Genomic DNA, 17,798 nt, shown 5'->3' with positions numbered 1-17,798 from the left:
TTTTTTCATCTGGGAGAAAACTGGGAAAAACCCGGGAATTTTTCAGAGTTCTGGGAATTTTACATTGTTTTAGTTTTCAGTTAAAGTATTGCAATTTTGACTGGTAAGAACCGATACTCTAACAAAGGATATTACTGTATCCTGCTACTGCAGAATAATACTTCAACAATAAAACATAAACGAGAGAAAAAAACGAAAATAACTTAAATTGTGAAGGAAATGCGTCATATACAACAACGAGACACAGTGCTCATGCAAGCATCTGCCAACAACAAAATGTGTCAAAGGCTTTAGGAAGACTATGCAGTGCTACATAACAACAAATTGCCTCCGATGAGTGTGAAGTCACAACTGTTTAAATTAGATTCGTTTTAGCAGATTCAAGCAGGCTCTTGCGCATCTGCAGTTGAGTCGTGTTTGTGTAGTAGATTCTCCCACTTCTGGTTACAGGAAAGTGGCTGTTGGCTGTGCAAGCAGCTAGATGCTACCGGGAAAATTCATATTCTTGAGCAAAAAAACTTGTTTCACAAAGTGCCTAGCATCCAGCGCATGTTTGTCTATCGATTATTCATATGATTTTGAAACTCATCCCTGTTGGTTTTTGAACATTTTTGAACACATTTCAAGTTGATTTCTGAATAATCGTAAGTTGATTTTTGAATGTGTGCATAGTGTATGTGCTGTCTCTGTCAGGAGAATCCTCATCGCATCTAGAAATAAACTTTCCACTGACAAAAGGGGATGGGGCTATACGAGCTGAGCGGTGTAAAGCCGAACGGATGAATGCCAATCACTGTCTGATTATGTGATTGATTGCGTTGTTACAATTACTAGCAAAATCCATAGATTCAGGCTACTGACTGACAGGAATAATAGGTGAGAAAGATTACATATTATCTTCTCAGTGTATCCAAGAAAATGAAATTTTAACAGAAAATTTTTGGCCAGATCGCTACACTAGTAAGGACCAGTTGTACAGTCCCCGGCTAGCAGCCGCATAATTTATATTCTGGAAGTAACGCAGAAAACATGTTGTACGGACACGTAACAATGCCTAACTGGAAAATAGTCACGGGATAACTAAACCTGTGACTCGGGCAGGGTTAGTGAAGTTAATCGGCGAACAAATTTTGACAATGACAGGAATAGCTACAGAATTGATGATGACAAGATCGTTTGTTAGAACGAGGAAGGAGAAGAAACAGGAACATCACACAAATTATGGAAGAATAAGACAATTCCAAATTTATATAAAAATTGCGTAATACTACTTTTCGATCTCGTGCTTGAGAAACTGGTACGTATGAATGAAATGTCAAACTATTTCCTAACATAAAGCTTCTTGCTTGTAGTAGGCCAAATGGGCATTTGATATTGGTACTTCGTGAATTATATTCTGTCTTGTTATAAAATTGGCCAATTGTGCCAAAACAGTCTCATTTATTTGGTGTGTGTTACAAAACTGCTGCAATATTAGAAAGGCCTATTTTGTTTTATCTGGCAGGCAGTGACAAAATAGACGTAATCAGATCGAGAAACCACACTAGTCTTGGGTATTATTTGTGTTAACAGCTTTTTCACTATTAGATAGTGACATTTCGATTTTTCATGCAGCAAAATGTTTGACAAACTTTGATGAGGTAATAGATTCTTTCACAGAAAGGAAAACACGCCATGTAAAGCTGTAGCAAGATTAGAGAGAAAAAAATGCTAGGTGCTAAGGATTGAAGATATGTGTAATTTCTTGCTTATCTCTTGTCTTTATTGGTTTTATGTATCCAGTATTTAATTTTATGTCACACAAAACAGCAAGTTATAAGCTAACAGGCAATAAAGAGTGCAAATTTACTGAAGAGTTCTTGTTCTCCCGATTACAAATAATGCCATCTGCTATTAATTCCGAGATTTTTTTTTAAGACTGGCAAGTTGTCAAACCAGCTGACTGGGAACAGGAGAGGCACCACAGGACATTCCAATTTTCACTGTCCTGAATATAGTTTGGTGGCATCCATTACAAAATATTTACGATTCAATTACACAGACCGAAATACAGTGATGTGCGGTAGATGAATGCTTTATGAAGAGTCGTGGCAATGCACTTTCATTTCTTCGAACACATATGTTTTATGTTTTAGACTTTTCAGAGAGGCATGTGTTATTAGATGAATATATTTTTGAAAATTCTATTTTTTTAGTATTGACCCGGTTCACAAATATGGTAGATTCGGGGCTGATGCACAGAGCAATCTGAGTTATAGTGGGTAGCGTCCACGTGACCCGTGTTTACGTTTAGTGATTTTGCTGTTTCCCCTTCGTTTTCTGTCACATCAAATGAAAACAAAACAGATATCTGTGACCAGGAGCTATCAAGTGAATTATAATACATTCACATAATTATGGAATGCAAAAATATGTTAATAGTTCCAGATTTTATTTTATTTCCATCTTTCTGACAGTCAAGCATTAATTGCCTTGCGGAATAATGAAGTTATTTTTGTCTGTTTGCTAAAGAAATTTGACTTTCATTAACCTTTTCCGCAGGGACAGTCTATGTATTTTAAACAAAATGTTTAATTCCACAGTACTGGCTAGTTTCAACTGTTCGCTGCATTTCAAGTGCACGTTTTCATCTTCTAGCACGTATGGCATTATGACATAATAAAGAACCAAACACGATATAATACAGTACTGGTGCTCCAAGATAATTTACATCCCGAAAACCACACGGAAAAGCTTAATATCAGGTCAAGGTCTACATTGGGAATCTGGACATATGAACATGCACTTTAAATGTGCACATTTTAATATAGTTCTCGAAATTCCGTTTCTCGTGGAGTATCCTCTGATGTCGTGTTTCTTTTATGACATAATGTATGATGTTTCAAAGTTTTACACATATGTACATACAGGCTTCCTATGTCGTGATAGCTGAGCAAGCGCGGTGTCGCCTGTTATCTGCGCTCTCTGGCAACTGCTGAAACGAACCTATTTCTAACAGGTCACGGGAAAATATTTTCAATGATGGTTTGAAAAGTGTTACTTTTAAAGTAAATATCCTTTTACATAAGTTGAACTATGTGCGAGAATGTACGATGAATTTATAAAATCACAGAGCATTTGACTCTCGTTTAAAAATCAACACTTTGATGATGAGCCATTTAGAAGAATTTCGAACCCTGAAGATCAGACATTTGTCATTATTAAAAATTTTACTGGCATATTTGTGATATATATCTTAAAGTGTAACATGCGCAAAAAAGATCAACACTATATGCGAAAGCTTAGCTTCTCTTGCAGCTTATTAACCTTAGAGACCAATATAATATGTGAAAGCTTTGCTTTTCGTGTAGCAGCATTATGTATATTAATTTAAACTATTAACTTTCCCTGTTTGTGTGTTCATGCTACTTAACAGTGATGTTGCTGTTGGCTGACTACATCACGTGTCCTATGCTGTGAATATCTGCTGTCATCGGCTGGTGGGATCATGTGACATGAGCTATGTGTGGCTTACAAAAGCACATCGCAATCTCGATTTCAGTGATTCGGAAAGTAACATGCGGTGTTTGGTGGAATTCCAATGTATACTTTTGTAATATGAAAATATGCAGTGTACATGTTGCTGCACATCAAAGATATTTCTAAAACGTGTCTTTTTCTCTGAGTTTCGTTTTCTAAACTGCCAGGAAATTCCATGCCTGTGAATAAAACCATAACCATTCAAAGGATTGATAAGGGAAAATATACTGTCACTTAACACGGTAAGAGCGTGTTTTCACCTGGGAGAAAGTATATTTTTAACCAGGAAATCTGGGGAAAATCTGGGAACTTTTTTTGTTTCCTTGTCTGAATTGCAGCAGCATGTATAGATACCCTGTGACACACAAAATGAGTCCAGATTGCACATACATAACATCGTTGAAGAAACAATGCTGCATAACTGAATGTCACTTTGACCCATAAAGGTGAAAGTGCATGCAAGCACGTCACTTGGTTTTTGCTTGTTATATGCCTCTCCATGTTAGAAAACAGTTCTTGTCATGGCTTCAATTGATGGAAATGGACAGCATTTCACAACATAATGTCTTCACTGAGAAAGAAATTGTTGTCACTTTAAACTAGAGTATGAAAGTGTAGATATGTTTCTGAGAGTGGCTGACAACTGCAAGCCACTGCATTAACTGTCAATCTTCTGTAGGCACTTCTGAATTTTCCTACAGTATTCTCGTGTTGCAACCTTACTATAGGCAAAAGCATTGTCTACCAAAAGCCTTACAAAACTTCCAGTGCTCCAGTAAAGCAGTATTTCATTCTTTCGAGTAATGTGGAATCTACCCCCTTTCTATTTTTATTGTGTTTTGGCTTATACAACATTATTTTATCTTTATTTCCCCTGTAAAAAACTGAAATTGGTCATTCCTAAAAGTTGAGTGAAGTATGACAGCTGACCAATCCTGGAAAACTGGAAAAGTCAGTTGCGTGGTATTGTTTCTTCACAAGTGAAAATTTAAACATTCTTGATACTGGGGTAGTCAAACTAGTTTCATGGTGTATGATTTGAATGCAGTCGATTTTCTTGAAATTATGCGATAAATACAACACATGGTAACTGAAGTCAACTCATTCGTTGTCTTGAGCAATGTAACTGCTGTATGCTGGCCTTGGCATGGTGTGTTCTGCATAAATAGGTGAGGCAGGAGAGTTTGGAACCTTCCAGAAGAAGGCTGAAATGATGCATTTGTGAGCAGGTGAGTTGTGGAGCATCTGTCAGCTCCAGTCCACTGTGCAATGAAGTGCTTTCAGATAGCTTGGGGGACCACTTCCCTACGAGTATTGTGCATCCACTTTTTGTTTCACTCATTGTCCAATATGGATCTCATGCTCTACTAAGTGTGTACCCCTGATCATTGTTAAAATTATTATGATTTAGTGTAAGCATGGCTGTCTCTTTTATAATTGAATATCCAAATGAAGATGTATGGGAAAAACCTCTCATCTTTTCAGATAGTATTTTATGCCCATCTCCTGCACAGTGTTCAGCCTTGGACAACTTTTCCAGCACACTGTGATTCAGGGGGCATGCATGCTCATCTCTACTAAAGATGATATCAGGGACATCTGTCTGAACTTAGTTTATTGTAAACTATTCAGCTCAGATAATGAGAATACTTATTTATTCAAAGAAGTTAATTAGAAATGAAATGAAATGAAATGAAATGAAACTTCGTAAGCTGAGAGGCTGTATGATGTTAAAGCAGTTATTACAAAATCTAGTCCAATTTACAATGATCTTTGGAGTATGAGCCCACTTTTCAATATGCTGCATACCCTCTGGCCTAGATGTGTGCATTGATTCAGTTTGGAAGGGTGTCATAAAGCCATTGTATCTCCTCCTGAGCAAGGTGGCCCACAACTGTAGTGACTGGTCCTTGATATTCGGGAAACTACTGTTGGGATGAAATTGATGCTCACTCTGGTTGCACACGTCATTCTGGGGACAGATCTTGAGATCTTGTTGACCATGGGAGCACCCAACATCACACTGACAATGCTTAGAGACATGACTACGAAGTCTTTCGCGATGGAGTCCTTGCATAAAAAGTTCTCGGTTTATTTGCTGCGTCAAATTTGGATAACATCCCAAGCTTTTGATGACTACCTCCGTCATCTTCGTCAGGGATAAAACTGACTGTTGTGGACTGGTGAGTCTTCTGCTTTTATAAGCAGTGGATGGCTTCTCATTGGCTGGATGACGTCACGGTGAAAATGGCGCGTACTGAGGTGGCGGCCTCTATATCCATAGATTTTCTTTGCATGCTTTATCCAGCGTTGCTTGTAGCACCATCCATCGCAACAGGCGGAGAAGTGCGAGTAATGTGAGAAGTCTCCCTCTGCGCTCTTTCTTTATCAATTGCTCACTTCCATGCATTGCTGAGTGCATAACCGGAGTCTCTGTTGAAATTATTTTCACAGAGTCTAATTTCAACTGCTTCCCTGATGACAGAGTCCCAATAGTTTGAAGCATGAGCAAGTACTCTTGTTTCATCGAATAAAATCTTATGTTTATTTAACAAACTGTGCTCAGCCACCGCTGATTTTTCTAGATACCTGTTTTTCAGGTGATGCTGATATTCCACACAGCGATCGGCAACAGTTCTTATAGACTAGCCCACATAATTTTTGCCACACTCGGAAGGAATGCTGTAAATTCCCGGTACTCTCAGGCCAAGATTATCTTCCACGGGTCGCAACATCTCCTTAAGCTTCCTGGGTGGCTGGAAGACTGGTCTGATTCCCTGCCGGCTCAGGACTCTGCCGATCTTGCTGGTTGTTGCACCGCAGAATGGTAGCCGTGCGATGTGTTGGTCCTCTTCATCTGTTCGAACAGCAACCTTCCCAGGTTTCTTCGCCAGAGTACATCTGGTATCACGATCGGAATATCCATTTTTTCTGAATACCGTTGTCAGATGGTTAATCTCGGAGCTGAGACGATCCTTGTTCGAAATAGTCCTTGCTCTGTGTACCAAGGTATTCAGCACAACTCTCTTCTGAGCTGGGTGGTGAAAACTACGCGCATTTAGATATAAATCTGTATGCGTCTGTTTTCTGTACACAGAATGTCCGAGATGTCCATCTGATTTTCACTCCACCAACACATCTAAGAAGGGTAACTTCCCATCCTTCTCCACCTTCACTGTAAATTGTATGTTCTGATGTATACCATTCAAATGATCAACAAACTGCTGCAGTACCTCATAGCCATGTGGCCAGATTAAAAATGTATCGTCAACATACCTGAAGAAGCAGGATGCTCGTAAGGGAGCACTGTTCAACGCTCATTCTTCAAAATCCTCCAGGAAGAAGTTAGCTATGGCTGGTGACAGTGGCGAACCCATGGCTGTTCCGTCAGTCATTTCATAATATTTTCCACCATACAAACAATAGGTGGTCGCCAAAGTGTGTCGAAATAACTTCAGTATTTCAGGAGAGAAATGAGCACCCAACAGTTTTAATGTATCTTCCACCGGTACCTTTGTAATCAAAGAGACCACATCTAGGCTGATCATGATCTCATTCGGACCTATCCTCATCTGCTTTATGATGTCAACAAACATTTTTGAGTTATTAATATGATGGCTACAGTGGCCGACTATTCGTGCTAATAATTTGGTTAAGTATTTTGCCAACCGATATGTAGGAGGTCCAATAGCACTAACAATAGGTCTCAACGGGACCCCATCCTTATGAACTTCAGATAGACCATATAACCTGGGTGGCCTTGGTGCTCTTGGTCGTAGATTCTTGACTAGTTCTTCTGGGAGGCCAGAGTTCTTCAGTAGCTCCTTTGTCTTCCTGCTAAGTGCTGCTGTAGGATCCCATTTAAGAATCCGGTACGTGGCATCTTCCAATAATAGGGCCACTTTCTTATGATAATCGGTAACTTTGAGGATAACTGTGGCATTCCCTTTGTCGGCTGGTAGTACAACTAACTCTTCATCCTTGCCCAATGATTTCAATGCCAGTTTCTCCACTCTGCTTACATTGGACTTAGGAGGCTTGGCTGTTGCTAAAATCCGACTAGTTGCAAGCCTTACCTCATCTGACGCCTCTTCAGGAAGGTGCCGAACCGCTTGTTCTACTCCTTAGACACATTTGCCATATGTGGATGTGAACTGTCCCCTTGAAAAATGGCACTGTGATGCTGTCACCTGACAGGTAATGCACGAGGGCATGGAACATCCATGATGTACTGTTGTGCTATCGGAGTTCCCTTAATCACTACCAGCTGTGATATGAAGTCATACCTGATGGCGCCCCTCTGCACGATGACATGAGTAACACTGCTGTCTCTCTCCCAATCATTGGAAGAATGGGACTTGTCTGTAGGTCACTGACATATTTGCTGATGGTAGTCATCCAGAGCAGTGTAAAACCACAATTCATCATTAAACAGAATGCAGCGTCATTTATCAGCAGTCCAGGCTTCCTGGTCATGGCAACATTTCAAATACAACCATTTGTGTTGTGATGTTTATGGCAGCCTATACATAGGACAGTAAATCCGTAGTCAGGCTGACCAATGGTATACGATGATGCAGAATGTAGCAGGAAGTAAATCAATTGTTCTCAGTCGTAAACACAGATGTGAAGAGGCTGTGATCTTCTAGGTGCACAGTATGTCTGTCCTCCTAAGTGGTGGTCGGATGTGGTTGACCAGAAGCTAGACAAGGACTATTCCTGTCCTCAAGTTCCAGTACTGTGCAGCATTTGGTCACAGGCCAGTGTCATATCCAAATGCCCCACAAATCTGGATATTGCTTGATTAGATCAGCCAGCCAAATGGAAATCCACAATGAGGGCCCTTTCAGACTTTGTTAGGGACTGGTAAAGCTCTCTGATACAAGTACACAGCATCTCCATGTCCTCTACAGTGATCACTTATCATAGGAGTCTGTTTATGCTCATTATATACCCTGCTGACCTGGTAACAACACTAAATGTGGACAACACTAACGCAGTGTAGTGGTCATTCTACTTGTCGCAGAATATTGAAACTTCATTCATTTCCATTCCCACTGATGGTGTGTATGTTTACAATGTTATATCAACATGTGACCATGTCTTCTGTGGGCTAATTTTTTGTGTTAGGTAGAATATTCGTTCAGGTAATGATGCATAACTGTTTACAGAGCAAACACAGTGAGCACACAAAATTTATATTGCTAAGGAATTGTAAAACTTCTGTGACACAAGCACAGAAGTGTGATTTGTAGTAGCACTTGTAATATGTGCACTGACACTAACAACAGCTTTTCATTACCTGTACTTATTGTTTCAGAGTAACCAGATCTGCAGTGTGCAAGTATATGAAGTGCTAAGGGAAAACAGAATTGAGGCATCAAACATAAAGTGTGTTCCAAAGTAAGAAAGCCAGAAGAAGAAATCATAGGTGAGTGCTGAACTCCATTATGAACTTTTCGACTCTGTAAGTGCAGAACAGGGAATCAGTGATCATAAGGCCATTGCAGCATCCCTGAATATGGAAGTTAATAGGAATATAAAAAAAGGGAGGAAGGTTTATATGTTTAGCAAGAGTAATAGAAGGCAGATTTCAGACTACCTAACAGATCAAAACGAAAATTTCTATTCCGACACTGACAATGTTGAGTGTTTATGGAAAAAGTTCAAGGCAATCGTAAAATGCGTTTTAGACAGGTACGTGCCGAGTAAAACTGTGAGGGACGGGAAAAACCCACCGTGGTTCAACAGCAAAGTTAGGAAACTACTGCAAAAGCAAAGAGAGCTTCACTCCAAGTGTAAACGCAGCCAAAACCTCTCAAACAGAAGCTAAACAATGTCAAAGTTAGCGTAAGGAGGGCTATGCGTGAAGCGTTCAGTGAATTCGAAAGTAAAATTCTATGTACCGACTTGACAGAAAACCCTAGGAAGTTCTGGTCTTACGTTAAATCAGTAAGTGGCTCGAAACAGCATATCCAGACACTCCAGGATGATGATGGCATTGAAACAGAGGATGGCACGCGTAAAGCTGAAATACTAAACACCTTTTTCCAAAGCTGTTTCACAGAGGAAGACCGCACTGCAGTTCCTTCTCTAAATCCTCGCACAAACGAAAAAAATGGCTGACATCAAAATAAGTGTTCAAGGAATAGAAAAGCAACTGGAATCACTCGACAGAGGAAAGTCCACTGGACCTGACGGGATACCAATTCAGTTCTACACAGAGTACGCGAAAGAACTTCCCCCTCTTCTAACAGCTGTGTACCGCAAGTTTCTAGAGGAACGGAAGGTTCCAAATGATTGGAAAAGAGCACAGGTAGTCCCAGTCTTCAAGAAGGGTCGTCGAGCAGATGCGCAAAACTATAGGCCTATATCACTGACTTCAATCTGTTGTAGAATTTTAGAACATGTTATTTGCTCGCCTATCATGTCGTTTTTGGAAACCCAGAATCTACTCTGTAGGAACCAACATGGATTCTGGAAACAGCGATCGTGTGAGACCCAACTCGCTTTATTTGTTCATGAGACCCAGAAAATATTAGATACAGGCTCCCAGGTAGATGCTATTTTCCTTGACTTCCGGAAGGCTTTCGATACAGTTCCGCACTGTCGCCTGATAAACAAAGTAAGAGCCTACGGAATATCAGACCAGCTGTGTGGCTGGATTGAAGAGTTTTTAGCAAACAGAACACAGCATGTTGTTATCAATGGGGAGACGTGTACAGACGTTAAAGTAACCTCTGGCATGCCACAGGGGAATGTTATGGGACCATTGCTTTTCACAATATTTATAAATGACCTAGTAGATAGTGTCGGAAGTTCCATGTGGCTTTTCGTGGATGATGCTGTGGTATATAGAGAAGTTGCAGCATTAGAAAATTGTAGTGAAATGCAGGAAGATCTGCAGTGGATAGGCACTTGGTGCAGGGAGTGGCAACTGACCCTTAACAAAGACAAATGTAATGTATTGTGAATATACAGAAAGAAGGATCCTTTATTGTATGATTATATGATATCGGAACAAACACTGGTAGCAGTTACTTCTGTAAAATATCTGGGAGTATGCGTGCGGAACGATTTGAAGTGGAATGATCGTATAAAATTAATTGTTTGTAAGGCGGGTGCCAAGTTGAGATTCATTGGGAGAGTCATTAGAAAATGTAGTCCATCAACAAAGGAGGTGGCTTACAAAACACTCGTTCGACCTATACTTGAGTATTGCTCATCAGTGTGGGATCCGTACCAGATCGGGTTGACGGAGGAGATAGAGAAGATCCAAAGAAGAGCGGCACGTTTCGTCACAGGGTTATTTGGTAACCGTGATAGCGTTACGGAGATGTTTAGCAAACTCAAGTGGCAGACTCTGCAAGAGAGGCGCTCTGCATCGCGGTGTAGCTTGATCGCCAGGTTTCGAGAGGGTGCGTTTCTGGATGAGGTATCAAATATATTGCTTCCCCCTACTTATACCTCCCAAGGAGATCACAAATGTAAAATTAGAGAGATTCGAGCGTGTATGGAGGCTTTCAGACAGTCGTTCTTCCCGCAAACCATACACGACTGGAACAGAAAAGGGAGGTAATGACCGTGGCACGTAAAGTGCCCTCCGCCACACACCGTTGGGTGGCTTGTGGAGTATAAATGTAGATGTAGATGTAGAATATTTACTTCCATTCCATCTTTTAAGTAGTTTGAAACAAAGAACATTGTTTCTCTTTCCATCTGTTGCAAAGAAAAGTAAGTATTAACAGTAATTGAATTTGTGTCATGAGTCATCCCTCATAGGTATAAAATTTTATTCATTATTGCACACCTTTTCATGTACAAATATTGTGCGACTTCATGGCTAGTCATGAAGTTGGCGAACTCAATAAGGCAACAATATTCAACAGTCAGAGGACAGTAGCTGTAGGACACTGGATGACATACTCAAATCATTGGCTATTAAATTCAGGAATTCTTCCTGATTGCGTTTAAAAACAGAGAGGGAGACAAATGGGCCATTGAAACCAAACTCATTAGGTCATTGTAAATCAGTATCTCTTCTGGTTATGTCTGTATTTCAGCTGAAGCACTAATATTGTTACATGCCCTATGGCCCAAACGATAAAAAGGTGTAACTGATTGAGCTTTGGTTTCTAGTACAACATTTATACATTTATTGACAACTTTTAAAAATAGCACCACAAAGATACAGGTTTAACTGGATAAGTAATTTAGCATGGTAACTGAAAGGGACCTAGGAGGGAAGTTGATGGGTGGTACTTAACCTTGGAGTTGCTTTGCTTGGCCATCGTGATCCCTGAGTGGTAAGCCACTGAGATCTTCTCAAAATTTATTTTAACATCAAAGTAAACAGTACATAAGATGATACTTGAGCAATACAGGAAATATATATGATTAAAACACTTCCTTCCTAAAAGAAAACAAAGCAAGCACTATTAATAACAGAAAACAATTACCATTAAAGCTCTTGTGTTAAAAAATACATTTTCAATTAAATCTGTACTGGCATTAAATTTGTCTCAAGCAAATCCAGAACAATTACTCTTTTCTTGAAAGGAGTTTAAGTCCACTAATTCCAGAGAGCAGTCTCAGTTGTATCACCACATACACTTGCTCCACACCCCACGCCAATGGCCATGGCTGACCAACATTTCCATGAAAAAGATAAATTTAAAGTAGTTATTACTAGGTAAGATGGCTATGGTCAACTCAAATCCCTTTGAGCAAATTTAGTTAGTTGCAAAACACAAAAATTTCATTCACCCTTACAAGAGCAACAGTCAGAACCATTAATAACACAAATCTCTTCATGAAGTGGCTGAGACACAAAATTTTAAACAGGCCAATAATTTCAACAGAACACAAGGCATAATTTTTCTAAAAGATTGGCAATGGCTAATTGGCAGTATCAGTATATAAATATGCAAATTTTTCATTAACAAGGATTGGCGTGACTGATTAGTAAAAGCAGTTAGATTAAATATTTAATAGGAAATATCAGACAGTATTAACCAAGCCACTATTTCCGCCAACAGGGAAGTAATTTAAACATCTCATGTGGAACAGCTCTGACCAGTTATGCTGAACACACAATAATTTAAGAGAGTTAATACTGAAATGTCCAGGTATTAATAGCCAGGAAAAACTATCAGTTAGACAAATCAGGAAATGTCAGGTACAATTTATTTTCTAACAGACAGCCATAATAACCCATGAAAGTACAGTTGCTATTACAGTTAATATAAAACTTTTACACTCTGTTCAACAAGAAGGACTGTAATAAATCAAGGGAGTCCAGAAACATACAAAGCCACATTGCTTCAAGAATATGTCCACGAATAACCAAGAGAAAAACAAAAGAGCAACACAGTTAAATGCAAGGCTCTAAATTCTCTTGAAGCAAGGACCAACTAGCATAATAATATAGAGCAACACCAAGAAAGGCATACGAGCTTTTCATACAGTTAATCAGTGATATACATGGCACGCCAAACTTTCCATCAGCTTTACACACAGTGAATGGCACCATTTTAACATAACCTTTTGCAGTTCCCAATACCTCAGCACACTGTACATGGTAATTTCAGGAGATGTTGAAATCACATGGAAGATGTAGTTCCACAGGCAAAGCACAATCAAAGCCAAATACAGCCTCTATCACAACTCGGCACCAAACCCATTGCTGTGTCCATAAGCCCAGTGCCAATAGACTTAAGCACTCTTCTGCACCATGCTTTGGTTGACAGCAGCTATCCATCTCTGCTCGCACTGTCCTGCCACTATCGACATTTACACAATATATGATATCAATGTTGGCCCTCCACAGCTTTGCACTCTGTTGATCACCAAGCCACTTCCATCACTACGTGTTGTGTCAGATAAAAACCCTACCAATGGCTGTGGTGCATGCCCTCTTAGCTGGCACCAAACATTAATATCTTTGCATTCTAAATCGACCACTGAGCAAAATCGATGGGCTAACATCAGTAACAAATTGTTAACAGAAACTTAAATTCAATGTAATTTAAATGCATTTAGTACCCTAAAACAATAACAGTAAGCATAAGCAAACAATTTGAAAGCAGGTTCCATACCATATTGAGTTGAAAAATGAAACATTTAAAATAGATATTTTAGCAAAGTTCTTTAATACAACAATCAGTTATATATTCAGAACTCAATTTAATTACAATTCAAATAAATTTAAAATCATAATTATAAACCACAATAAGAAAACAAGTTGGTGCAAAGCACTGTGGGAAAGATGTGAGTTTATATAATAATACAGTCATAAAGACAACAGGAGCTTCCCTTGTGTGCTCCATGGGCCTCTCTCACTGCACCTTCTCATAAACATGTACCTTGTTACTTGAACATCGGTACATCTTAGCATATACAAAATTCAAGGAAATAGTACACAATAATTGTGAATTAGTCCAGTATTAGAAACAGGAAACAAGCTTGTCTTAATGTATTAACAATATTTGCAGCTCCTAGTGCTTATGACCAGTCATAATCACCATTCACCACAGTGTACAAAAAACATTTAGCCAACCAACTGTCCAACTGACCACACACAGTCAATATGAGATCTGTATCATGTACAGTGAACGTAATACACTGTTAGCAGCCACCTTAATGTCATGAGTTATAAACACAGTATAGTGACGCACTGCTCAGGGATAGTGGTCAGATAATGCCGATTTAACAAAGACAAGATTACAGTAGCTGTTCAGAAAAGAATGATGAATAGCACAGCTAACCACATACACGGCCTGTACAAGGCATCCGCATTGTGTCTGACATAAAAGAAACATTGACACCCACCAGAAGTTACAATGGCTATTGTCTGCTCAGCTCTAACAAGCAACACTGGTCTATACTTTATGACCTCACACAAACAAGCCCTACTCTCAGCTTCCAGTTGTACTTCTGCCTTTGACCAACCAGTATTGTGAAGCCTGCTCACTCAAATCACAGTTCCTCTCTGCAATCCACACTGTTGGGTAAATATTTCCTCAACCAGAGAGTTGTGCCAGACAAGGCAGTTGCTAAACCCCAAGAAGTACTGCCAAACTAGGAACCTAGCCAAGATAGTGTGACACTTGACATATGCCCCCCACCCCCACCCCCACCCCACCCTTTCAGTTCAGCAACCTGACAAGGACAACCAGATTAACCTAGAGAATTTGGTTTAATCAGGGTGTATAAACTATAGGGCAACTGGAAATCTGGGAATTTTTTTGGGATTCTTGAAATTTTTCATTGTTTTAGTTTTCAGTTAAATTTTTGTAATTTTGAATGGTAAGAACCAATACACTAACATAGAATCTTACTTTTGCCTACTACTGTAGAATAATACTGTAGCTATAAAACATAAATGAATGAATAACAGCAAAATAAAACTTTAATTGCAAAGAAAATGCACTATTTACTACAAGTAAACGCAGTGCATACACAAGCATCTACCGACAGCAAAATGTGTCAAAGGCTTTAGGATAAAGACTATGCAATACTTTGTAACAACAAACCATTTTCAGTGAGCATGTCATGACAACAGTTTACATTTCTAACACGTCAATGGAAAATATTGTGAATGGTGGTTTGAGAAGCATTACTTTCAGAGTAAATCTTCTTTTACACAGGCTGAATTATGTTACATGTGAGAATGTGTGATGAATTTCTTAAAATATGAAACATTTGACTCTCATTCAAAATTTAATATTTTGAGGACCAGCTGCCTAGAAGAATTTCAGGCCAAGAAGACCCGCCATTTATGCCATAATTTAAAATTTTACTGACACATTTGTGTTTGATGTATCTTAAAGAGTAACGCACATTAAAAAAGACCAATATTGATTATGCATGTTTAACTTTTCTTGTATACATTGTATGTATATTAATTTAAAGTATCAATGTTTTCTATTTGTGTGTTCATGCTATTTAAATAATGTTGCTACTGGCTGATATCACATATGCTGTGCGCTGAATATCTAGTGTCAGCGGCTGGCAAGATCATGTGACGTGAATTGTGATTGACTGACAAAAGCATGTTGCAATCTAAATTTCAGTGCTTCAGAAGTTACCGTGTTGAATTTGGTGAAATTCGTATTTATACTTTCATAATACAAAAATATGCAGTGTACATGTTGCCATGATCAAAGATCTTCCCTAAGCGCATTGTTTTTTTTTTCTTCCTCTCTCTCGGTTTCATTTCCTAAAGTGCCAGGAAGTTCAACATTAGTGTATAAAACTTGTACCATTCAAGAACTGATAAGTTGTACAGCTCTGAGGAAAAGTATATTGTTACTTAGCACGGAAAAATCTATTTTCACCTGGGGTATAAGATTTTCTTATCTGGGGAAAAGTGCATTTTCAACCACGAAATCCAAGAAAAATCTGCAATTTTTTTAAAATTTATTTATTTCTTGTCCCTGTATACAACCTCTTAATCTGAGAAAGGTGAGCTCTGATTTTCTTTCCTGTTTGTAGATCTGTTACTAACTGTGACTAAGGTGAGAAATCTTTTAATCTCAAAGGGACACTTAAATTTGGGCAACATTTTCTTAATCATCTTTTCAGAGGCTTATGAACTCCTTGAAAATACATAATAAAGGCCTTGTCATCAACTCAGTAATTATTTTGTTGCTGCCCACATTGTATTGTATGGCTTCCCTGCTATGTGTCACTTTAATATTCTTTCTAGCTAACATGCATTTTGCAACCACCTACTAGCATTTCTCTTTTCAGGCAGTAGGTCGCCAGTGGACCACAAATTATGCAGTGGAGTTGCTGTATGGGAGCCCAGGTACAAATTAGCAGGTGTGGATAGTGCTGTGTTAAACATCACAGTTAACAGGTCCCATTCGCTCCGATCACTGCTATGAAGGGCTATCAGGGCAGATCTTAGATTTCTGTTCATGTGGTCTGTGTAAGATGAATAGGGATTGTAAGGTGCTGTTGTTACATGGCAGACTCCCATGCAAAGGCAAAATTCCTTAAAACAATTGGCAGTAAATGAGGTCACATAATAGGTGATTAAGGCGTGTGAAGCCCCAGAGGTACCAAACATCACTTGGAAATTCTGAAGAAAACAGGGAAAAACCTTGGAATTTTTTAGAATTCCAGGAATTTTTATTGCTTTAGTTTGGGGTTAAATTTTTGTAATTTTGACTGGTAAGAACTGATACTCTGACAGAGAATTTCACTTTAGCCTGCTGCTGCAGAATAACACTGCAGCAACAAAACATAAACGAGAGAAAAACACCAATATAAAATTTATGTTGCACAGGAAAGGCATACTTGCTTTACGTTTGATGTTATTTGCAGCGGCACTATTAATAAAATGCACTATTTTTGCAAACTTTGGAATAATACCCTTGTGTTTGCAACTTAATAAAAATATCAGAGAGATCAGTAGCCTCACTCTTTTTTCAAGTAACTTATCGAATCTTCAAATACACTGCATCAGTTCCTCCCTGTAGAAATGCTTGATGTGAGATTTAAAACTTTCTCAGCATAAATATTGTTCCACAGAATTTAGGGAGAACTGCCAGATGTTTGTAACTTCCTGCCACAATATTTTGATGCAGAGTTTTCAGAGTCGTCTGGCCGTCTTCAGGTGTTAAATATCAAAGTTCAGTGCATTTTCGCTAGTATCACCTGAAGATGGCCAGAAGACTCTGTACCGAAATATTGTGGCAGGAAGTTACAAACATCTGGCAGTTCTCTCAAAATTTTGTGGAACCTATCAAGGATGATAACTACAAGGAACTAATGCAGCATACTGTGTGCTGTTTGGAATCAAAAGACTGCATGCTGCAACACCAGGAACAATGTCCTGGAAAACCTGATTTGGAAGCTTATTTGGCAGATGCTTCCAAAGAATATGATCCAGAAGAAATGGCAGAAAACAAATAGTGGCTTCATACTGACAGGAATACACTAGAGATAGGGCATGCAACTGTAGGAGAGTATATAGAGGAAAAGGTTGTAAAAACTTGTAGTCTGACAATCCACCATTTTGTTTCAAAACAACAAAGTTCATATCTGAGGCACTTGAAATAATGTTGCAGATGGTGAAGTGATTATTAACTTACCATTCAAAATGCTGTTCAAGAGTTTCTTTGGGAGAGCAGTGAAGCACATTAAACCCTTTGTATTTACTTTGTTGGCAAAGCACTACAGAATATGAGCATCTGTATTATTAGTGCCTTCATCTACATCTACATGGATACTCTGCAAATCACATCTAAGTGCCTGGCAGAGGTCTTGGT

At 38.9% G+C, this 17,798-nt stretch overlaps 1 protein-coding gene across 1 annotated transcript in view; it reads left to right on the top strand.

Moving 5' to 3' along the window:
* Positions 1–17,798, top strand: part of LOC126260265 (uncharacterized) — a 426,131-nt gene that overhangs the window by 394,551 nt on the left and 13,782 nt on the right. The window contains exon 17 of the mRNA XM_049957594.1: positions 8,840–8,950. Coding sequence (XP_049813551.1) covers positions 8,840–8,926 — 87 coding nt within the window. The 3' untranslated portion in view covers positions 8,927–8,950. The remainder of the gene's footprint in view (positions 1–8,839; positions 8,951–17,798) is intronic.

Source organism: Schistocerca nitens, chromosome 5, assembly GCF_023898315.1.
Source record: "Schistocerca nitens isolate TAMUIC-IGC-003100 chromosome 5, iqSchNite1.1, whole genome shotgun sequence".
In the NCBI taxonomy this organism is placed as follows: Eukaryota; Metazoa; Arthropoda; class Insecta; order Orthoptera; family Acrididae; genus Schistocerca; species Schistocerca nitens.
The sequence above is the reverse complement of the archived record's forward strand: the minus strand, read 5'-3'. Positions and strand labels throughout refer to the sequence as shown.